Source organism: Trachemys scripta, chromosome 2, assembly GCF_013100865.1.
Source record: "Trachemys scripta elegans isolate TJP31775 chromosome 2, CAS_Tse_1.0, whole genome shotgun sequence".
Classification (NCBI taxonomy): Eukaryota; Metazoa; Chordata; order Testudines; family Emydidae; genus Trachemys; species Trachemys scripta.
The window spans coordinates 171,521,808-171,546,336 of NC_048299.1; the positions used below are offsets into that span (position 1 = coordinate 171,521,808).

Genomic DNA, 24,529 nt, shown 5'->3' on the forward strand with positions numbered 1-24,529 from the left:
GGCAGTTTTTAAGAACAGGCTGGACAAACCCCTGACAGGGATGGTATAGGTATACTTGTTCCTGTTTTAGCACAGGGGTCTGGACTCGATGACTTCCCAAGGTCCTCTCTAGCCCTACATTTCTGTGGTTAATACCTCCAAAAGGCATAATTTATTGCACGTGTTGTTGCTTTCCAGCATCTTCTATACAGGGTTTGTGCCAAAGCCATAAGCTAACCCTAGGTAAGTAAGCACTATTTTTTTTCTTTTATTAAAGCTTGGAGGTATAGTAACATTTATACTGGACAATGACCACTCCTTTTCTGGTTACATAGGCAACTGAGTTTAGATATATTTTCCCGCAATGACCTAGAATTTAATTTTGAGCTTGTCAATACATGTCGTTTACAATGTTCATCTTTAATAGATGACTAAACCTGGTATTCCCCTTTGAACAAGATTTGTGGACCCTGATCCCACAAACACACGCTTAGCTTTGCACCTGTAAGTACTCTCATTGGACTCATGTTCACAAAGTTAAACACATGCATTTATATTTGTAAAATGAAGTATTTAATTCAGATCAGTTACATTGGTTGCTACCACAAGGCAAATAATAATTAAACAAACAAATAAAACAACAATAAGACTAAGCCTCTTTTTTTATGATTCTAGTACAACAGTAATTTATAAACTCCAGTCAAATATGACAAGCTTTTAAAATGAAAGCCAGCTGGCCCTTGCTTCAGCACTAAAGGGTCCTTCAGGGGTTCTCACAACAATTTTTTTGGTGGCCTCAAAGAGTGCGGCCACCAACTCTTGCTAATGGCTGCTCTACAATTTTTTCTAAAATACTCAACTTTAGGAAAAACAAATAAACACACACTTATACACGTCCAAATCATTGTAATTTATTTATGGAAGGGTTTGGTTTCTTTGAAAACTCAATAACACAAATAATGTACAGTTGTCTCTATTCTTTACTGGACCTAAACAGAATAGAAACAAAAATAAGGTGCTTTGCATGTTCTTGTCTTTTGTTGTTGTTTCTTTTGCTTTTTTGATTGCTTTTTTAAAGACTTGCTAGCTGGTAAGTCTGCTGCTATGAAAAGTGATATTTGTATGTTTGTTAATATCATTTTTCACAGCATAGACTTGCTAGCTAGATGGGAGGCAGTGAAAAGTGATATTAATAAACATATAAATATCACTTTTCACAGAAAATTTGCAAAGCCCCGGCAAGCCAGAGGACAAATGAAGCCCTGGATGGGGAGATGGGTAGCGAGGCATTGGGGGCCAAGGAGATGGATGTGGGGCCAGAGGAGGCAGTGGGGTTGGGGCAATGGGCTGTGGGAGGTAGTGGGGGCCAGTGGGTCCAGGCTTAAGCCCTGCAGCTGGGGACCAGAGCCCACCACCCCATGGCTGGAGCTTGCCATCTGCCACCTGCCACCCCAGGGCTCAAGCCAGAAGCCCAAGTTCCACTGGCCCTAGGAAGGTGGGGAACTCACACCGGCTGCCTGCTCCTCCAGCATTTCTGGCTCCAGAGGGGGTCAGGGCCCAACCCTTGCTGGTGGCCCTGGGGGAGGGGCTGCTGCTTCCCTCCCCACCCCCAAATTACTGCCCAGGAGTCTGTGGCAGCAAGATAAGCCTATGGTGGCCACATGCGGCCATGGTGGCCGCATTTGAGAAATGCTGCTCTATGATAACTGGTTTATAATTATAGTGTAGCCAATGATTTTAGTTTATTATCCATTTATTGTGTGATGTTATGATTAATTAATATCATTGCATGTTAAATAGAGTTAAGTTGTAGGATTATAGAAGTCTAAGATTGATCAATATTTAGAGGGAATCATGTATTAGCTTTCTAAGTAAGGCTGAAATGCAAGACCTGTAGGACGAGGCCTGCAAAATTTTAGCTTAGCTATTTTAGGCCTTGAAGACAAGAAATTCTGTCATAAGTAAGGGACTGAAGAATAACGTGATGTCCTAAGATTATGGGAAAAGAGGTACCAAATGGTAATACTGTGAAAAATTACCCAGAAGATTAATTTTAATGTTTTAAATAATAAAAATGCTGTAGAGGCACATATGTCTCCAACATGTGTCTTAAGCACAGGATGCAGGTTGTGCGTCAGTGCTGATGAGAATAAAGAGAACCTACACGATCAATAGAAATCAGGATTCCTTATGTTTCTAGAGGATATCAGACGAATAAGAAAAAGAGCATTGACACTTTCATGTGCACACGCAGAATGTAGATACAGGCAGAATCACATTATAAAAAGGGATGCCCAGAGCAGGAAAATTGAGCTTCCTATGGGAGAAATCCAGCAGGAACCATCCCTTTACTGATGATCAAACTATGAGAAAGCCATCAGACTCTAACGCTATCTAGGAGGATCTGAGTACGTCTGTAGTTATAACTGGTGCATGGATATATTTAGGAGGTGTATATGCTGTGACATTCATAACTTTGTTGGTAACTTTAATAAAACTGATAAAAGATAGTGGACCTTGTTCTTATGGTTCTGTTACTTGCCTATGGTTTCATGTGTTCCTATGACGCTAAATCTAAAACAAGCAGAGATAACTCTGTTGAACTTGAGACTGTAGGCGCCAGAGCCGAACCCTCAATGGTGTAGTATAACATCACTAAAATTAACTTCAAATAAAAATAAAGGTTGCAATAGCCTACTTTTCCTACAGAAGTACCACCGGAAGATGAGTTACATGACACAGTGCTGTTTGCACTGCAGTGTCTGATGGTGGGTTGTTTGTACAGATCTGTACTAAGATAAGCACACATCTCTATTGTAAACTCAGTGGCTATTCAGAGAGAGAGCGAGAGAGTGCGCATGCCTCTGTAACTGGAATGCTTGCTTTACAAAATGTGCTTGGCTAGCAACTAAAGGGGTCACTTAGTTGCTGTTTTTTTTGTTTAAATCTCTGGGTCTATTAGGAATTCACAAAGAACAAATGACCATTCTTGTTAGGAAATTACTTGTCTGAAGCACAAGGGCATATCGAGAGGACAGCAGAGCAGGAAATGTTTTGTCTGGTCTCTGATATTTGTTTAAATGGTGTTTTCTAGCCTTGAGAAGACCTGATATCTGGATTATTTGTAATTGTTTTATTGGACCACGTGAGCTGAGCTGGCATTTTCACTGATGTGCTGTTTTATCTTTCCTCCAGTTTGTTTGGAGTGTTGGTGGATCCCTGCTGCGTTGTGCCAGGGTGTGTGTCTGTGTGCTCTCTCATCCAGGTAGGTTTGTGTTTTCTTCTTTTTGGATGGTCTGGTTATTACTGGCTCGGAGCTCCAGGAGAGACAAGGTGGAAGAACAGATGAAGTTGTTGATGGTGACTGAGAACCTGGGAAGCAGCAGGACAGCAGAGAGACAGCTAAGAATAAGACTTTAGTGGACACTGTGTTGAAGAGTTTTTGTTCCCTCACTACTAGTTGCATATAATGTCACATCCAGGTGTAACACATCACATTGGACTTGGATTACAGTAGAACATGTCTTCATGCTACCAGTGAAGATTAAAGCAAAGTACAGTTTTCTAACAGATATTTTTCATTAGACAATACTGGATCCATGAAATTGAAATGTTAATAGAAATATGGCTCCCTGGCAGCGTGTCTGATGAGTTGCAAGCCTCCTGGGACCTGCAGCTCTCTGGAAGTTGGCCTGATGGGCTGCCCAGGTCCCCTGGCTCCCTCCCTCCCTACCTTGTCAGCCCGATTCCCTGGGAAGCTAGGAAGTAAACTGCAAATTCTGTTTTGGTTCCCCCAAAACTAATTATTTTGAGAATTTTCCTCTTGTGAAAAATTTCAAATTTTGTCCTTTTTGTCCCATTTCAGGACAATTATTTTTTAAAAATTCAACAATTTCCACAGGAAGGGTAGCTCTAAGGCACAATCAGAAAACCAAGAGACCACAAGACCCAGGGTGGGTCTCAAAAAGCAAACCCCACTAAGGAGCCAAAAGAAGCGTGCTTGCTGTCCCAATTGCAGAGGTAGCAGGAATGTTAATAACTTTTTTAAAGGAGCGGATTAAATGCTCATGAAAAGTGTCAGACCTGCAGCTGTAGAGACAGCCTTTATTTGAGCACAGAATAGATAAACTCTCCCTCAATTGCATGGTGACAGGTTTCAGAGTGGTAGCCGTGAAAGCTTATGCACAAATAAATTTGTTAGTCTTTAAGGTGCCACAAGTACTCCTCATTCTCCCCCAATAGTTCCACCAATATTTCTAACCTTGAACAGCCACTTCTAGGGATGAATCTCTATGCCCAGTCAGTTGCTGACAGTCTCTGCTGATACTGCTAACAGGAGTGCAAATTAATTTTTGATACTTGTAGTCTGTGTGGGTGATGGGGAGAGGGATGGTTATGATATGGAAATGAAAGAGAGGTTTCTAAAAAAAAAAGTGTCAGTGGGCAAATGGTGATCAGACATGGACATTCCAAAATATTTAAACCTGTATTCTCTTTACCAAACCACTAACTGGAATTATGTCTGTTTAAATCTTAGAATGCAGTACAAGAGTTTTCAATCTGCAAGCCCACTGATGTCCTTTTCATTAAGATGATGGTTATAGATGTTGGTCAGGACAGGAATGAGAATAGTCATGCAGTAGGCATCAGAATGAAACCACATCCTCTTCTTCAACAGAAAACTCTAGCTCTGTAACAGAGGCAGGCAACAGGGTGAGTTGGTGGGTGATTTATATTTTGTACTGTGTTCTTTTTACATATTTTAAGCGGGAAAAACTTTTTAAAAACCACAATGAACTCAAGGATGTTTTGCTTTTTTGCTATGCTTGTTCTTAGTGTTTCAATTTCATTAGTTCTTTATACTGTTAATTCACCTGAGCAAAAACACCTTCGGAAGTTGAACCTCTCAGTGACTTCTATCTTAGCAGAAGCCTGTGATGCACTTATTGAAGAGAAGGCATTTTTTGTACAAGAAAACGCATTAAAAACATCATTTGGGAGAACCTGTTGCACCAAATACTTAATTCAAAATCACTATATAACCAGCCCTCTCTCAGCAGAAGAAGCTGCCTTTCCTTTGGCTTATATCATAACCCTTCATAAGGAATTTGATACTTTTGAAAGACTTTTCAGGGCTATTTATATGCCCCAAAATGTTTACTGTATCCATGTGGATCGGAAAGCAACTGCTAAGTTTAAGCAAGATGTGGAGAAATTATTGAACTGTTTCCCCAATGCTTTTCTTGCCTCTAAAATGGAGCTAGTGGTATATGCTGGAATATCCAGACTTCAGGCGGATTTGAACTGCATGAAAGACCTGCTGGAATCAGGAGTTCGGTGGAAGTACCTTCTCAACGTATGTGGACAAGATTTTCCCTTGAAAACCAACAAGGAAATAGTTCAGTATCTGAAAATATTTAAAGGGAAAAACATCACTCCTGGAGGTCTGCCTCCTGCCCATGTTATCCGAAGGACCAAATATGTCCACAGGGAACAAATATACAGTTTCGCTTCTTTCATGCTGTGGACCTTTGTACGAAAAGCACCACCTCCACACAATCTGATCATCTACTTTGGCTCTGCTTATATTGCTGTCACAAGGGAATTTACCGAGTTAGTTCTCAGAGACCAGCGTGCCATTGATTTACTTGAATGGTCCAAGGACACCTATAGTCCAGATGAACATTTCTGGGTGACACTCAATTCGATACCAGGTATGTCTGACTTTCCTCCCACTATGTCTTCGCTATTAATCTATGTAATCCTTTTGCCTAACAGGTCTACTATACTTCAAACAAAGTGGATCATTTTATTTTCTATTATTTAATTATAAATGGGGGGCAAGAACTTTACTTCTAGGCAGTCGTAAATAGAGGATTTATATAAAGGTGTGTATTATGTATAAAACGAAGGAAGTAGTATTAATTGGGATGGTTCACATGTTAGAGATAAAGCCAATATAACACATATTTCATAAAGTACATATCCTAGTCACTTATTAATCATAACCATTGCCCCCATCCTGCAATTGGATCAGTGTAGACAGACCTCATTGGCTTCAATAGGGCCTCTATGCAGGCATTAAGTTTCCTTCTTTGCGTATAGCAAATTAGGGGCCTAAGTTTGATTCCAACATCAGATTACAAACACAACTTTGCAAAATGCTGCTCACTCTTTTGGGGGGCAAGTAAGCTTTTTGGCAATAAGCAATTTAAATAATGTTTCTTTTTTTGTTGGGTTTTTTCATTCTTGTCAATCACTGATGCCTGTTACTGTCAAGGGAAACTGTTTTCTATCACTCTTTTTGTTTGTAGTGTAGATGGGACAACATGGTTACAGAACTGTATTAAATAAATCATGTTACAGTCTAGGTAATGATCTTACATGATTCTCTAACAAGGTTTTGTGATAATGTCCTGTCCACACTACAAATCCAAAACCATAGTAGAACACGGAAGGGCAGGGACTCTCCGTTACTGTGTGTTTGGAAAGAGCCTAGCACAATGGGCACCCGTTCTTGGTTTGTCCCTAGCCAACTACCGTAATAAACATAATATATACTAAAAATAATGCCTCTGACCAAGCCAGAGAACAGTGTACTGTCATGGTTAGGCTTGTAATGTAGATGGGCCTTATTGCTTTTGTTCATTCCTCCTTCCACCCATCAGGGCCTGGTATTTGGAAAACTCTTATCTCATCCTCTAAATCTTTTATCTTTGTCTGGATGGCTGCTCTGCTGTTAATCAGAATGATGTGACACAAATACCTGCAATGTAAAGTCATCATGGGGTGGGGGTGGGGGTGGGGGGAGGAGGAATATAAACGTGTCATTGGCTAATATTTATTTTGACTTACAAATGTGCCAAAGTTACCACAGGCAAAAGCTTTACTTGCAGCAACAGCCCACTACTTGTAACCCCAGCACTCTTTCTCAAGCTGTCTTTTCCACTTTCCTGAGCCAGGATCTTGTGTGATGAGTGTGGCTGTCTCCACTCTGCTTCAGGTACTATCTCCCCCAGTAATGGCATAAATGCTATATCAGTTTCTGCGGCACTAGTAAAATGAATAGTAGATTCCTTGGCGATTCCTTACTACCTCTATCTGGTACCTTACTCTTTCTCCCTTTCCCCACCCTTCACCTCTATGATTTTGACCCCTGTTGCTCACGAGGGTCAGATTCAGCTAACTAAGCCTGTGGCGGTAGGCGGGGTTTCTCTTTTGACTTCCACTCCCCTCCCCCACCTCACTCTGATGCACAAGTTTGATTTTCAACAAGCATAAAGTAGTTTGCCCAGTGAAACCACTTTTTGTCTCTGACTTACACTATACAAAAATTCAACCACACTCAGGGCAAGGATAACTGTGGGTGATATTGCTTCTGTGCAGAGAGCCAGTACAAGACCTATGTACCCCTTCAGCCTCTCTTTAAGCCCTGTTTTGAAGCTTAGGTGGGACTGCAATGGTACCCAAATCTTGTGCTGGGCCTCTGCAGAAGAATGAATTTGGCACTGTATGAGTTGCTCCAGGATATTTTTGATTACGAACACACAAAACTATATGAAGATAACATTATTAAGTTGAGTTAAGGCGCTCAAAAGTTGTCTACTTGGTCATCGAACCAGGATCAGGCTTAACATGATACTTCCTGGCTCATCCAGAGTGGCTGCAACTATGCATTGGCTTGGCCTGGTTTCCTCCCCATGCTGTGACTCTGGGGCAGCATCACAAATAGTAACTTGTGGTGGAAGTGTGCCCAACCCGACATCTGGAGGGTGGTTTACAACACCTCCCTTCCTTTGATAGCGAGGCCATCCTCTGGTTACAGAACCCAGACATCGAGCTCTGATGTCTATATATGAGAGGAGGAGGACCCCAAGTGCCTGCACAAATACTGATCTCAATGCACCCCTGCACAGTGAAGCTGACTATTGACTGTACACAAAGCACTGCCAAGTGCACACAAAGGAAGCTACATGAGAAAAAAAAGAGTAAAATATTTTTTCCTGCTATCTTAGGTGTCACTTTTTGCATATAGTTACAAGTAACCCCTCCTCCCAATGCACCAGTTGTGTAATGCTGTGCATAGGGGAAGACATTATTTCCTGAATACCCTGTTGTTCAGCTGATACTAAAATACAAAAGATTCCCTCTTAACAAGAGAAAACAAATCAAACAGATTTTTTGATGTTGTAGTCAATGGCACTAGGTTCACCTTGAGTAGTCATTACAGTTGTGAAAAGTGAATTCAAAATGTGTTGCAATCTAATCAGAATTGCAGTTTAACTCTCACTTTGCACAGGTGGAAGTGACTACACAAAATGCACGGCAGTGGAGAAACAGGTCTTAAAAGTATCCATTGGACTTACGTTTTTTAAAGGCTAAAACAATTCAGTACAAAGACACCATTATATTTTAATGTGAGTGACCTGTAACAAAAGAATTTTGTGTGTAAGTACTGAAGAATGGGAGATAAGGCCCTCTTGTAGTGAAATGTGTTACTACATGAAGGAAACAGCTTGGCCCAGATCTGGCCATTAACTCTAGTCAGCCTTTTTAGCTGCCCAATCCTGCCCAATCCAAGGAGCAACAATTCCTCTTTGCCCAACTGCTCACATTGCAGTTGGACTCTTGGGAATGAGACCAGGGGAATTTCTTTTACCTGCTCTGGCCTAGTGGGATGACTTTCCTCAGCTATATCAGTCAGCATATGCAGCTGTACTCTATGGGTAATCTTGTGTGCCTCAGAAGAACATGTATATTATGTCAACTGGATAGAACCCATGATGGTCACCCACGCATGTTCACAACTGGTAATGCGTGGGGAGAGAGGAAAGCTGCGCAAAAGGAAATGCTCAATAACTTCAAATATATGCATGTCAAAATATCACAGCTGGGCAATTTCCTATAGGGAGGACTGTGTTCTAGTTGCTGAAACAGGGATCAATAAGTTCCTCTTCAAGAGCTATGGGGTACATTACTACTTTGTTTCCCTCATTCTCTGCTACACTAAGGCACGCTCATGAATAAGACGTGTAGGGTCAGATTCTGGTGTCACTTACACCAGTGTAAATAAGCCGTATCCCCTAGGAGTTCAATGGAGTTTCCTTTGGTAAGAGGTAATTAGAGCTGGTCTGGAATGTTTTGACTTTTTTTGTCAGAAAATGTTCATTTGTCAAAACTGAAACTTTTCACAGTTGAATGTATGGTCACAACTAGATCTCTCTCTCTCTCTCTCTCTCTCTCTCTCTCAGTGAAGTTCACGTTCTCCATTTCCTCATACATAAAATACAATTTAATGGCCAAAAGGTCAGATTCTCCACTGCTTTGTTCCTTGTGGGGTCATTCACATCTGCATAACAACGTTTCACATTCAGTTGTCATAGTTCAAATGACTGCACAAGGTAGAAAATAGTGTAACATCAAGCTTTGAATTTTTAAACTTGGACACCTAACTTTAGGCACCCAAATTTTAAAAGTCTCACCAATAGCGCTTACCTGACTCACATGGTTGATGTGAAGTTAATAATTAGTTAGTGTTTGTTCAGTTCCTTAAACATTTTAAGTGCTAAGTAACATTAAGTGACATTTTGAAAAATATCGAGTATATACAATGAATGTTCTACAAGTTGAACTAGTTTAGTTTATTCTTTTTATCTGCCAGACAGCTCTTAAAAGAAAATACAATCTGTAATTTGTTTGTATAGGGATAGATTACAATGTTATCATTGCTGTTTGTAAGACTAAAAGTAAAAAGATGAAAGGCCAATTTCAGACTGGTACATGCTACTTCCTATACGACACTCACTGTGTGGAACTCACAAATTACTTGACTAGGTCTGATTTTATATCCAGTAGAGGGCAGTGTTATGTAAACCCAGACAGACACATTATTCATGGAGAACATACCAGCATTCTGTAAGAGCAGCTGTTCTAGTTGCTTCCTTTTGTTGCCTTCTATGGATGCTTCTGTCAAGTCAACCTCTAGCTCTTCTACTGACTGGGCTGCTTCACTGCTGTTGACCTCTGCCCCGGTGAGAGGCTTAAGCCTTCAAGGCACCAGTTACATTGGTCAGTGTCCACGCAATCTTATTTTTCACTAATTGCACCTTGTGGTCAGTAACATTAGTTGCTCTTACCCAGAACTCGCTCTCTGGTCCAGCTTGAAACAGAGTCCTGCTAAACAGCCATCCTGAATGGATATTTATAGAATCAAAAACTCCTACAGATTCAATGCAGCAGCCTTTACCTTTAGGGATATTATTGTGTGATGACCTGACTTCACCACAACTTTATTCTGAGTCACCACAGGGAGCCTTTCATTTGTCCCTTTTTCAGCATGGTAGAGGCAGCTCTGAGCCCTCCCCCTCCAACAGTTGTGCCCCCTCCTGCCCCCTGCAGGATCCGCACTTCCACCCACCCACATCCAGCAGGGGTACAAGTTGATTCTATTAACCCCAAAGAGCTTTTGTGTTTCCCTCAGATGATATTCACTCCCAGTACAACAGCACTAGAAATACTGGTCACCACAACAAAAATCCACATAGTATGCAGAGACCTCAGTTTCAATGGGAGATGGATTTCTCCTGTTGTCTGCAGTGGATGATGATGAATAGTCACCAACTGAACTCCTGCAGTATAAATTTTTTTCCCTTTGTTCTCCATGGATCAGACTTATTTCAGATCCTGAATCAAATGGCATTGTGGTTTTCTAGTCACTGATGTCTACTCCAGACACACAGTACCAGGTATCTGAGCAACTCTTCACATGGGCCATTCTAATAGTTGCTGATGGTGATTCTGCTGCATCAGCAACTTCTAGTTTCCCTGGTGTGGCTTCCTTCTGCTTGGGCAATTGCATCCCCAATGACCTTTGTCTCTGCACCATCTGCAAATGTCATCTGGCCTGGGACCCACTCAGGAAACAATCTTTCTCATCTGACCCATGGGACACCTGCAAGTAGCTTGCACATGGGCCTCTCCAATTTTTTAGCCACTTCCCTAGCAATACCTCTTTGCAGAGCTATATCTGGTCTAAAGGAGTCACCCTGGGCCTGGGATTTAACAGCCGGTACCTTTAAGGAAACCTTAATTTCTACTTTACTTTTTAAACTCTGCCTATACTACGTTCCATAAGTTTATCCAGTCTGTTTTCCTCCTTCACCAGAAGGTTATAAAGGTCCCCTGTTCCACTATTTATAAACTGACTTTTCACATGGACTCTCTCATGGCTGGGCATAGATCCCCTCTTTGCATTGCAGTTCCAGATTTGGCACAGCACATTCTGCTTCTCTCAAACCATCAGTAAAAAGCCCTCTCAAACAATCTCCTTAATGTAGGGGTCAGGGCTGGCTCCAGCTTTTTTGCCGCCCCAAGCAGCGAAGAAGAAAAAAAAAAACAACCCCGACTGAGCTGCCGCTGAAGGGCCCCCAAGGAAGAAACGGAGTGAAGGACCTGCCGCCGAATTGCCGCCGAAGGCTAAAGCGGAGCGCTTGATCTACCGCTGAAGTGCCGCCGAACACCCGGATGTGCCGCCCCTTTCTATTGGCCGCCCCAGGCACCTGCTTCCTTCGCTGGTACCTGGAGCCGGCCCTGGTAGGGGTTCCCCTTCCTGCCACATCCTGGCTTGCTATTCCTTCCGGGATTTCAAAAGGGCCAACTACCCTCATAGTGGTCGTATAAGTGTTTGCATAACTGTCTGCAATACCCATGATCCCCATTGGGAAGCGACTGGTAATAGAATTCAGCATTGCCATCTAAGAACATTGCTAGGTGTTATGCTGCTTTCTAAGTGGTCCACTCATTTGCAGAGACCAACAGCCCAAAGTATGCTAAGCACTCAGATTCCAATCTATCTGCATGACATTTTTTCTCGGGCAAAAGTGCTTTCGCCATCTTGAAGCCACTGCTACCAGTTGTAGTACCTATTTATGGAAACCAAAGGATTTATTGGAACACTGCAAGTAACAACTCCAGCACACACAGGCAGAACTAAACTTCCTTCTAGCCCCTCCAAACCAAGGGACCATCTACACTGCAATTTGAGGTGTCACTGCAGCACATGTAGACATACCTGAGTTAGCTTTGATCTAGCTAGGTTGAGTAACAATAGCAGTGAAGCCAGGACAGCATGGGCTGTACAAGCCCACCTGGGACCCTGGGTACATACTCAAGCAGCTAGACCATGCATGTCATGAACAAGGTGGCTATCCACAGTCCTTCGAGGTGTTCCTGAACATACTCCAAATTAGTCAGGGTCTAAGTGTTGCCTAGCCCCAGCCATAGGAAATGGACATAACACTTTTTTTGTATGCATCCATTTTCAGAGAGATATGGACACAAATTTAACCCTTTGCAGACATAGCACAGTAATTAAATATTTTACAGATTACTTGTAAATGCCACATTCCACCAACCACCCTGACTGACATGTAAAGAGTATTAAATGGCACCACTTGGCCTGTTACTGTGCATCTTACCGTGGTTGTTGATAGTGTTTATTTATAAGACATCACTGCAGTGGCTTGCCTTGTCTGCATGTGAAAGCTGCCTCAATTTCCCTCACAGGTATGTTAATTTAACCAAATCATTGCCCCTGCCAGGGTCCTGTAGAAATTCAAAAGAATCAAACCTCCTAAGTAATTGTCTCCCCATCTCTCAAGGCCCCTTGCTGCAGAAAACACTGAGAAATTCCCCCCACTCTCGGCCAGAAGCTCTGGCCTTGAGCTCCCTAAGAAAGGCAGAAAGGCCACTGTTGGAAGACAGGATATTGGGCTAGATGGATCATTGATCTGACCCAGTTTGTTCCCATTTTTATCAGCTTTTTCCAGCCAGCTCTAGCAGCTACTTCACATGTTTTTGAAGAAAGACTCAATCCCCCCTCCTAGTGCTTCTGTCCTGACCTAGAAGTGAAAGGCTCTGTATCCCATCAGCAATGTGCTGAACCACCTGGTTTCCTTTCCACCCCGCCAAGTCAAGCTGTGTGCCCACCATCATCTTAAGAATTCTACATATGATTTCGTATCATGTCTACATGAGTGTGAAATATTAGACTCACCCCTGATTTTCTCAGGTCCTTATCCCATTGTGAAACCAATGTAAATTGGCATCACTTCAACAGCTGAGGATTTGACCCAGTGCCTTTAGGAACAGGAAGGATCCAAAATATAGTAGCATTCACAGTTTGCCACCATAGTGTTAGACTACCAAGAAATGCAAGAGTGTGTATGTCTATCCGATTTTGATGGCAATAGTCTGACCGTACAACTGAATGGTGAAACAAAAATCAGAAAAACAGCATAAATGAGGATGTCTCACCCAAGAGAGGACATGTGAAAGCTTATGTTGTGGTCCAAAGCAATGGATTCCCTCACCCAATAGGCAGAAGTTCTATCAGCACTCCACTACCGTTTCCTTCCCTCCAAGTGACAGCATCACATCTGAATCATAGCCATACCGTCATTGGGTCTGAAGTCATGTCTCCCTCGAGATATGTCTATACTAGAGCTGCAGGTGTAATTCCCAGCATGCGTAGACACACCTGGGATAAACCGTAGCCACAATGGTGTGAGAAGAGGGATGAGTTAGCCACCTGCATACAATCCTATCTGAAACCCTCGGTACCTACTCAAGCAGTTAGCCCATACAGCCTGCCCACAATGCCATGTAGGGTGACCAGATAGCTAGTGTAAAACATCGGGATGGGAGTGGGGAGTAATAGATGCCTATATAAGAAAAAGCTCCCAAAATTGGGACTGTCCCTATAAAATTGGGAATCTAGTCACCCTAATGTCATGGCTACACTTCTGTTTTCATTTATGTTACACCTCCAGCTCCAGTGTAGACATACCCTCAGCTATGGGTCACAAGACACAGAGAAATATGAGCAATTCTGAGGTGCACTAGCCAGTTACATTAGCTGATCCCATATTTTTACCTGGAGATTAGCCCTGGAAGAGGAACATGATGCTGCTGACATCAATTTTCGCCCAGAACCTCCCCTTTTTCCAGTGGTCACCACATGCAGCTACTCTTCATCATTTTCCATGCTTATATTCCCCTCCATTCTTGCAGAGGAAGGGAACATGGAAGCATTGGCAAGTAAGCCCTGATCCAGCAAAAGATTTAAGCACGTGAATATCCCATTTACTTTACTGACATGCTCAACATTACTCACATATTTAAGTACTTTGCTGGACTGAGGTCATATTTTTTTATATGCCTGTGTTACACCCTTTTCTTCCTCGTTTCACACAGACATGCTTTAAAAAAAAAATTACAACAGGAAAACTCCATGATAATTGCAAAATGCTGCATTTTAACGACTTTTCTTATTATGCCAGATTTGGAGCTGCCTGCAATAATTTATGAATATTGTATCTTGATCAAGTTATTCTGATGTTTACTGTATGCATATATTGAGTTAATTCAATAGCAGGATTGTCAGAAAAGGAGCCCAGGAAAGGAGACATAGATACAGATCTATACTTTGCAGCAAACACCTAAGAGATGCATTTTGGAGCTCTGGCTCAGCCCCTTGCTGGGCCTGCCAGACAGATTTTGCCCACTGGGTCCCTCTTGAAGGTGTGTGTGCACATGTGCATGGTGGGGGATGGGGGGGGGCGGGGGAATCAAAAGATTTAGGAAAGTTTAAAGAGACACAAACTTCCTCAAGTAGAGACACAAGTTTTTGACACCGGGCCCCCCAGAGCCTGCTTTGAAGGGGGCTGGGGAATTTAGACAAAGCAGGCTACTCCTGAGGAGGATGTATAAGAAAGACATGCGTGTAAATCTTTTGTTGGTGGTGGTGGTGGATTAAATCTCTTGTGCTATGTTTTGTTCCTACTACAAACATTCAACAACATTTTGTTTTAAGAAGGCTATTTTGGGTCATTCTATTCACCATTGGTCATAAGCCCCTAAAGGGAAGAACAACATGTACTGACTATAGTCAGACCCACTGGGTAAACATGGTCAATATACAGGGTGCTGTACTCCAGGGACTGGTCTAAGAGTCAGAGAACAGCAGAATTTCACTCTGGGAGAGGTGAAGGCAAGAGAAGGGTGTAGTCAGAGAAGCCAGGAAATGGGTCAGAGGTGCAGCTAGCCCTGATATTACTTTCTAAATCTTTGAGTTCATTACAATCCAGTAGACATATTTATTTTATTACCTGTTTCCATGTGATTAGCTTTGCCTTCTCTTTTTCATTCAGTTTGTCACTTCTCCTGCCCCTGTACAACTCCACTTTCATAGTCAAACCAACTAAAGCTCCATTTTATGGTAGAGTTTTTATATATCTTATCCTGGCGCCAAATTCTGGCCACAACACCCTGGTGGCACTGCTATTGAAGTCAGTGGCAGTTGTATCTGCATTCCCAAGAGCAGAATTTGCCCTTTTGGTACTCAGTCCCATTCAGAAAAGTAAGGGGGAATGCCTTCCCCATCCTTGGCAGGGACAAAGGAATCTCTTGCAGTGGAAGGGGGAGTAGGATTCTAAGAGCCTATTCCAGAGATAAAACCCCCCTGCACATTGTGGATCCCAGTTCTACAGGAGCTCCGTATGCATCCGTGTCCTGCAAGGATTTGGAGATGGGGTGGTGCAGGGTGGGTAGATCTGATTCTTTGCATACACAAAGGTTGTATCCCTCCCCTCCCCCCCACCGACTTCCCCCCAGGAGATCTCACACACCCCCAATCTCTCCACAAGAGTCACATTGCCTTCTTAACTCATATTTACACACATTATTCCCATAGCAAAGTCCTATAGATTTAAAATCCCATTTATCATGCACGGTGACTTCCACTAACAATGAATTCTTGTTAAAAAACACAACCCCGGACCTCCTGCAGGACAGGAGGAATGGTAAAGCTGCAGGACTGTGCTGTGCTCTGTTTGTTGGTCTTTATACTTAGCAAGCATCACTGTGATACGGAGATTTGTTTAGACTTGACCTTGATGTTGGGCACTGTTGTAGCAGGAACATTTTCTAAGCACCTAAAGTTATAATGGTCCAGAACTTCAGCTAGTGCATATTGGTGGGGTTCCATTGACGTCATTTGAGTGACACCAATTTACACCAGCTGAGGATGTGACTATCATTTTAATCTCAACATTATTTCTTCTTTTGCTTGACTTCAGTACTTGCTGAGGGATTGCCTTTCTCACCTGTGTGGATTAAATCAAAAGCAAAGGTAAAGTCCTTTCTGAAATGGAGCTGCAACCATAAAACCTGACATAGGGGCAAATTTATTGCAATATGGGAACTTCTAGGGTCGGATGTGGCCCTGAGCTGTCGTCATGTTTATACAGCTGCACAATCCTGCCCATTCCAAAGTGCAAAGATTCCATTTTTCCCAATTGCCTACCTTTTAGTTGGGCTCTTGGAATGAGCTCAGGGGAATCTGTTTTACCTGCTCCTGCCTAGTGAGATGACTTTCTGCTGTGAAGTCAGTATATGCAGCTGTCCGGGTCATCTTTTGTAAGTCAGGAGAACATGTGTATTATGTCAACTGGCTGTCATGATGGGCACCACTGAGGTTCACAATTGGTAACACTTGCAGAGAGAGGAAAGCTGCATGTCCTTTAAACTTTAAATAGATGGATGTCAAAATACCACAGCTAGGCAATTTCATACAGAGACAGCTGCGATCTACTGATCGCAGAAACAGGGCTCTCATACACTCCTCTTCAAGAATTATTGGGTACATTATGATTTCAAGCAGCAAAGAATGAGGGAACAAAGAAACACTCAAGAATAAGATGTGTAGGGCCAGATTCTAATCTCACTTGCACCAGTGTACATAAGCAGTATCCCCTATGAGTTCAATAGAATTCCTTTGGTTTAAAATTGGTGAGAGAATTAGAGCTGGTCAGGAATTCTTCAAACAAAACTTTGTTTATTTTTGGTCAGAAAATGTCAGCCAAAACTGAACCTTTTCTCAGAAATGTATTCGTTTCGCTTCTCACGTCTAGGAGGGAATCTCTAGTCAAAACTAGACTTAGAGAGAGACACGTCCCCTCCAAGAGGTCCAGAGCCGGGTGCTTAGGGCACATTCCTGGGGGATGCAGATTCAAGCCCCACTCTCCCTGATTCAGAGGAGGCACTTGCATCCAGGTCTGCTACATCCCAGAGAAGCTCCCCAACCACCAGACTGTCAAGTCAGTTTCTCTTTCTGCTCCCAGTGAATGTTTGTTGATACAAAGTGGATCAGTTCCAAATAGAAGAGCTTATGAGACTGACTCTCTAGCCTGCTGATTAGGGTACTGCCTGTTTCAGAGCAGGGACTTGAACCAGCTGAAAGCCCTAGCAACTGGACAATTGGCTATTCTGGAGTGGTCTCTGCTTTTTCCGCCCCCCCCCCCCCCCCCCCCCCCCCAAAAAATCATTTTTTTGCCGATGAAGGACAAAAATAAATTCCAAAGCTCGAAATTTTTCAAAAAAATTGAATTCTTGTTTTCTGGCCAGCCCTAGCAATAGTAGTGAAGTCCTCTTTCTCCATTTATAACCTAGAATTAATAGACAAAAGGTCAGATTCTCTACTCCTTTGTCCCTTGTGCAGCCATTTACACCTGTGTGAAGTGGGGGTTAAATGCTGCAGAATCACAACAGCAGCATTTTACACCCTCTTCACACAGATGTAAACAACTGCACAAGGTGGAAAGTAGCACAGCAACAGGTCTGCATTTTTAAGCTTGGATGCCTAACTGTAGACACCCACATTTTAAAATTTTGGATAGTACTGCTTATTAACTCACATCATTGATGCGAGGTTAGTTAGAATATGCTAGGTACTGTACAAGGTACAGTAACTAAGTGCCAAGTAATATTAAATGAAATTTGTAAAAGATCAAGAGTATACAGTGAATTGCTTATTGAACTCGTTTATTTTATTCTATTTAAAACAAAAGCTGTCATTTGTTTGTATAGAATAGGAACATTTTAGGAAGTTATCACTGCAGTTTGTGAGAGACTAAAAAATAAAACATGAATACACAGAGAGATGTGCTACTTGCCATAAGACACTCCCTGTGCAGAATTTATAAACACTTAAGCAGGTCTGATTTTATAGCCAGCAGAGGGCAATGTTTTATAGCTATATGTACTCATGTGTCAGTTTATTTCACTGAGGCCTTGGCTACACTTGCAGCTGTACAGCACTGTGAGGTAAACTGTCTTTGTCCAGCTGAGTAGGGAAAGCGCTGCAGTCTGTCCACACTGACAGCTGCCAGCGCAGTGGTGTGGCCACACTTGCAACATTTGCAGCTGTGATGGGAGCAGTGCATTATGGGCAGCTATCCCAGCATTCATGTGGCTGCAACGTGCTTTTCAAAACGGGGGGGTGGGGTGGATTGTGACAGGGAGCGTGGGGGGAGAGAGAGTGCTTTTTGGAGCATGTCAGCTCTTTATTTTGCAAGTTCCGAACTCCCGGCCCCCTGCTCATTCATTTACTCACTCAAAGCAAACAGCAAACTGTTTGCTTTTTTTGTGGTAAGAGCTTTGAAACCGGCACTTCCACATTCCTGCAGCGGGTCACAACAATTGAGAGGATTGGCCACTTGACAAGGTGATTAGTACAGCTCTGCAAGCGTTTACACTCACACCCATGAGTAGTAGCCACTCCGCTGCAGCTGTTATTCCTCTCGGAGATGTGGTGTACCTGCAGCGGTGTACCCAGGGAGATATAGCGCTGTAAGTGCCCTGCCAGTGTGGACGGGGAGTGAGTTACAGCGCTGGGGGAGGCTTTACAGCATTGTAACTTGCAAGTGTAGCCAAGGCCTGAGATGAATGTGCAAGCATAGAGAGCCAAATCCTCAGCTGATGCAAACTGACGTTGAAGGAGGTGTGTACAACAGCTGGAACTTTAGTCCAGAGGCTTCATATGAGTCATCTTCCTCTGAGTCATTTGTTTCACATGCTGAAAGGATGTATACCTGTTGCACATTAGGTAAGAATCAGGGGGGACTTCAATCAGGGCCTGCAAGGTTACCAGAAAACCAACATTCCCCACTGCCACCAGCCATAACATGACTGTACGCTGTGACCCACAATCTACAGAGGTTGTACACTATGGGATGCTCTGCCTTGAATGATCTGATTAACAGTTGTTTTAGCAATCCCTGATTGGCTCCTTGATCCTACATAAGCCCCTGGGGTGTACCAAGAAGTGTCCAGTAACAATACGGATTCCTAGCTAGCTGCCATGATGGCCCTGCTTCTGAACTCCTGGTATTGATGTGTCTCTGACACCCTGTTGACCACTGGAACTACAACATGGTATTGGCCGTTGGCCTGATTCCTGATTATCTCTGACCCTCATCTTGACTTTCAGCTGATACTACCTCTGACCCCTGCTTTCACTTCAGTTCCTGGCTCCCATACTCCGTCCTGCCTGCCTTAGCCCAGGATCCTGACATGCTAACACCAGGACTGATAAGTACTTAGCAATTATCTGTCCAGGGAGGAGTATATGTCACAATAAAACAGGAGAGGTATGTTCAGGGAAGCCACACACAGGGGCTCAGGAGGATAGTCCCAGCCCTTGCATTCATTGAGCAAAAAGATGCTACCAGGCTGAAGCCTACAGTGGTGTGAATCTCCCCAGAGGAAACAGAGGAGTGTGAGAGTATGATCCTGCCTCTCCACCTCCTCCACACACCTCAAACTGGCACAGAGGAGAGTAGGCTGCACTCTTTCAGAGGGTGCCGCAGTGCCTATGCTCTCAGGCATTGGTCCAGGTTCTCAACAACCTTACCTCTGTTACAGTCATTAATACCCATGCAAACTGCAACACCTAAATCCATAGGTTAGGCACCTACAGAACTGGCCTGAATTTCAGAGATGCTGAACACTCACGGCACCCACTGATGTCAGTTGAAATACACATTTTAAAGCCATTATGCAGGCAAGAGTCCCATTTGAGTTATTATACCATTTTGGGGGGGGAGAGGGGGAAGTTTTGCCTATTTAAAGGCTGCAGGTTTGGCCCTTTGTGCTAAAGATTTCACAGACAGGAAATTCCCTTATAATACTAATCCTGATAAAACTAAGGACCTATTTCCATTTACAAATGGATTGCTTTTCTTTCAAGATTATGTCACTTGTCCTCAAACTACCGAGAATGCTAGAAGAAAGTGAGCAGAGAGCATATCCTCAAAGCCAAAACAAATGTTTTACTAGAATAATTTATAGTTTAATAGGTAACAAACTGAAAAACAAGTGTCACAACTGTGCCTAAGGTGTGGGTTTGCTTGGAGAAGTGACTTAATAAAAATGGCATCTTTTTACTTAAATAGACATCCTATTCCAATTGTAGGTGAAAATCTGACCCCACTGAAGGCAATTGGAGTTTTACCATTGACTTCAGGGGGCCAGGATTTCGCACCTAGAGTCATGTCTCATTATTTTGGTGACAACAATAAGTTTTTTCATGTTTGCTCAACAGAGCCAACACAACTATATGAGAATTAGATGGATTCAATTCTGGATCACAGATTGGCCACAGAATTGGTAACTAAATTCTAATTGCAGAATCTTTATTGCTAGTGATGAATGAGGCAGGAAAAGACGGAGCTTGACTTTCTGAATGCATCTTTCTATTTGTTAGTTGACTAAATCTGATCTGTAATCATTGAGACAATTATGGAGCAGTTCCACGATGATCTTTTTTTACCAAGTCACTTTTCAGAGTAGAACCACACTTTAAATATTTGTTGGACCAAGAGACATCAAATCCAGACACGTAATTAGCAAGTGTAAACTTTTGTATTCCATTGATATTAAGGGCTTGTCTACACTAGTCTGGAACCTTTCCCAGCATACCTTTCTGTACCTCAAATTCCCATAGTCCCTCTGGAAATTACAACCCCCAGAATGCCTTGGTTCTGGGGAGGAACAACAACAAGGCAGTGCTGGACGTGCAGCTTGTCCTTAAGAGGGGAACATGCCTTGTCACAAACACCAGCACCACTCACACTGGTTACCACATGCTGAAACAGGGTGTGAAGCTCTCACCACACCAGCCACAGAGAAATGAGAACTGTGGGAGAGCACTGTTTACTCAGTCAAGCCAGCAAGAGGAGGAATTCATGCTATTTTAACCCACTCACTACAAATATCTCCTAAGTACAGTTTAGGAGTATAGCAGCTGAGCAGTTTTTGTCGACTCATAGTCATCCTGCGGTCTACCAGGACTCCGAGGTCTTTCTCCTCCTCCGTTACTTCTAACTGATGCGTCCCCAGCTTGTAACTAAAATTGTTGTTAGTCATCCCTAAGTGCATCACCTTACACTTTTCACTATTAAATTTCATCCTATTTCTGTTACTCCAATTTACAAGGTCATTCAAGTCTTCCTGCAGAATATCCCGATCCTCCTCCGAATTGGCAATACCTCCCAACTTTGTGTCATCCGCAAACTTTATCAGCCCACTCCTACAATTGGTTCCGAGGTCAGTAATAAATAGATTAAATAAAATTGGTCCCAAAACCGAACCTTGAGGAACTCCACTGGTGACCTCCCTCCAACCTGACAGTTCACCTTTCAGTACGACCCGCTGCAGTCTCCCAATTAACCAGTTCCTTATCCACCTCTGGGTTTTCATATCGATCCCCATCTTTTCCAATTTAACCAATAATTGCTCGTGCGGTACAGTATCAAACGCTTTGCTGAAATCAAGGTATATTAGGTCCACCGCATTTCCCTTATCTAATAAGTCTGTTACTTTCTCAAAGAAGGAGATCAGATTGGTTTGGCACGATCTGCCTTTGGTAAAACCATGTTGTAATTTGTGGCAATTGCCATTGACCTCAAGGTCCTTAACTAATGTGTTTATCTTGCCTATCTCAAAGATGTGTTGTGAAGTACTGTTATCTCCATTTTACAAATGGGTAACTGAAAAACACAGAGAATAAGTGAAGGTTACACAGGAAGTCTGTGGCACACCAGGGGCTTGAACCCAGGACTCCTAAGTCCTAGGGTGGAGCTTTTGAGATAATAACCATTATTTGACCTGTTTGTGAAAACATGGCAAGGAAGGGGAGATAGGAGTTGCAAAACTTTTCACTGAAGTTTATTTCCACTTTTTCCTCCATCAGCTTTCTCCAGCCAGCTCTAGCAGCCACTTCACGTGTTTTTAAAGAAAGACTCAATCCCTCCTCCTATGGCTTCTGTCCTGACCTAGAAGTGAAGGCCCTGTTTCTCATCAGCAATGTCCTGAACCACTCAGTTTCCTTTCCACCCCGCCAAGTCAAGCTATGTGCCCACCATCATCTTAAGAATTCTACATATGATTGTGTATCATGTCTACCAAGATTTACCTTTGAATTTCTCAGGGCCTCAACCCACTGTGAAATCAATTATGCCAGTTTACAACAGCTGAGGATCTGGCCCAGTGTCTCTACAAACAGGAAGGATCCAAAATATGGTCGCATTCACAGTGTTAAACCACCAAGAAACGCTAGTGTGTGGGCTAAATCCACCCACTCTGTAGATCTGTAAAGCTCCTGCTCATCTCCCTTGTAAATCTGCAGGTACCTAAATTTCTGCTGGTAAAGTCCTCTAGGCATCTAAATATCTACCAGTGAAAATACACACATCCACATCTGTTACAGCTGCCCAAGCTGCCAACTCACAACCAAGCCCCAGTGGGATCCTCAGAGTAGGTGTTCCCCTACCTATCTTGCCTGTGGGGCCTGATCTAGTAGGTGTTTTCAGAAACCTCCTACTGGATTGGGCCCCATACAAAAGAATGCCAAAGGAGGACATGGTGGTGGTAGCATATCCACTTAAGTTAGCTTAATGGTTAGAGCACTTACCCAAGATGTGGAAGTTAGGAGATTAGGGCTCAATTCCCCTCTCTGCCTAGGGTTGCCAATTTTGGCTGGAGGTTTCATCACATGACATAATTGTTCATTAAAGATTAATCTTTAATTCCTGGAGACTCAAGGACAATCCTGGAGGGTTGGCAACTCTAGCTCTGCCTGATCTGGATCAGGGATATGAAAGTGGATCTTCCCCTTCCCACAAGAATGTCCTAACTACTGGGCTGTGGGCTATTCAGGGGCAGACCTCTCAATCTTTCCTGTTGAAGTTGTTCCATTGTGTATATATACTTAAATATGCATTGGAATGGGAACATTGGTCTCTGCCCAGGTGAATCTCTTTACCACCAAGCTATAGAGTCATTCTTACTCTTTTTCTGCCCCAATGCATATTTAATTGCCACAGTTCGACCTTCTGGGTTGATACACAGGCTGCTGTAGCACCGGGCTTGACCTAAAAGTAGGATAATTGTGGAATTCCAATGCAGGATAGGTGAAGCCATAAGGCCTGCGAAGGGTGCACTCACAGAGACCAGGAAGGGGAGATAGTTTGAGCTAGCTCAGTAACCACATATTATCTATTAAACCTGTTTATTGCCTGTGTATTTATTCCAGTCATGTAGGCACGTTTATCTTTTATGTTTCCATGTCCTAATCTTTTCATAAGTTATGAATTACCATTTGATATGGTGACCTTTCCCCTCAATTTATCACCTTCTCCTGCCCTTTAACAATTCCACTTTCATAGTCAAACCAGCTAAAGCCCCCTTTCATGGTACAGTTTTTATATTTATTGTCTTGGAGTCAAATTCTATCCTTGAACACACTGGTGCCACTGCTATTGAAGTCAGTGGCAGTTGTGGCTGCACTTCCAAGAGCAGAATCTGCCCTTTTTGGGACCCAGTCCTGTTCACAAAAAGTAAGGGGGAATGCCTTCCCCATCCTAGGCAGGTACAGAGGAATCTCTTGCAACTGAAGGGGGACAGGGAGCAGGATTTCAAGAGCCATTCCAGAGATAACCTTTCTCCCCTCACCCCTCCATCCACTCTGGACTCCAGGTCTACAGGAGCTTCTTATGTATCAGTGTGCAGCAAGAATTTGAAGATGGGGTGGTGCAGGGTGAAAAGGTCTGATTCTTTGTATCCCTCAACCACCCAGTGCCCTCCATGAGAAGGGCCAGATCCTCAGATGGTGTAAATCAGCAGAGATCCATTGACTTTCATGGGACTACACCAATTTACATCAGTGGAGGAGCTGGCCTAGTCAAGGAGAGCACAAGTGCCACAGCAGTTACTGCAGCCCAGAAGTTGGAGCATGGTTCCATTGTTACTCCACTTCCTTCCTCCTCTCCACAGAGCTTCTCAGCATCCAGCCCAATTGCTCTAACAAGGGGCTGGGCCGAGGGTTTGCCACTGACTGGAGAAAACAGAGAATACAGCTAGGTTCAGTTTGTCAATGGAAGTTTTGCAATTGACTTCAGTGGATGCAGGATTCTGCCATTAATAACTTAAAACAGTGACAATTAGAGCTGGTCAGACAGTCTGACCTTTTTTCATGGAAAATTGTGACTTTTCAGTGGGAAAAAAATCAAAACACGTATTTTGGCTGAAAACCTTAATATTTCAATTCAGAAGAGCTGATGGGGTGCCTCAAGTGAATGGTAGTTTACATACCTCATGTTCCCATTTCCTCTCAAGGACAGACTTCCTGATCACACTACATCTCCCATGATGC

At 43.0% G+C, this 24,529-nt stretch overlaps 1 protein-coding gene across 1 annotated transcript; it reads left to right on the top strand.

Annotated features, from left to right (window-relative positions):
• Window positions 1-4,771: 4,771 nt before the first annotated feature.
• Window positions 4,772-5,806, top strand: LOC117871622 (N-acetyllactosaminide beta-1,6-N-acetylglucosaminyl-transferase-like). The gene has a single exon (XM_034759426.1). It carries the CDS (start codon window positions 4,772-4,774, stop codon window positions 5,804-5,806), a length of 1,035 nt encoding a protein of 344 aa, XP_034615317.1.
• The last annotated feature ends 18,723 nt before the right edge of the window (window positions 5,807-24,529 follow it).

What these genes read in the sequence shown, in the direction of transcription:
- LOC117871622 (XM_034759426.1), top strand. Translation starts at nt 4,772, where the DNA reads ATGAACTCAAGGATGTTTTGCTTTTTTGCTATGCTTGTTCTTAGTGTT.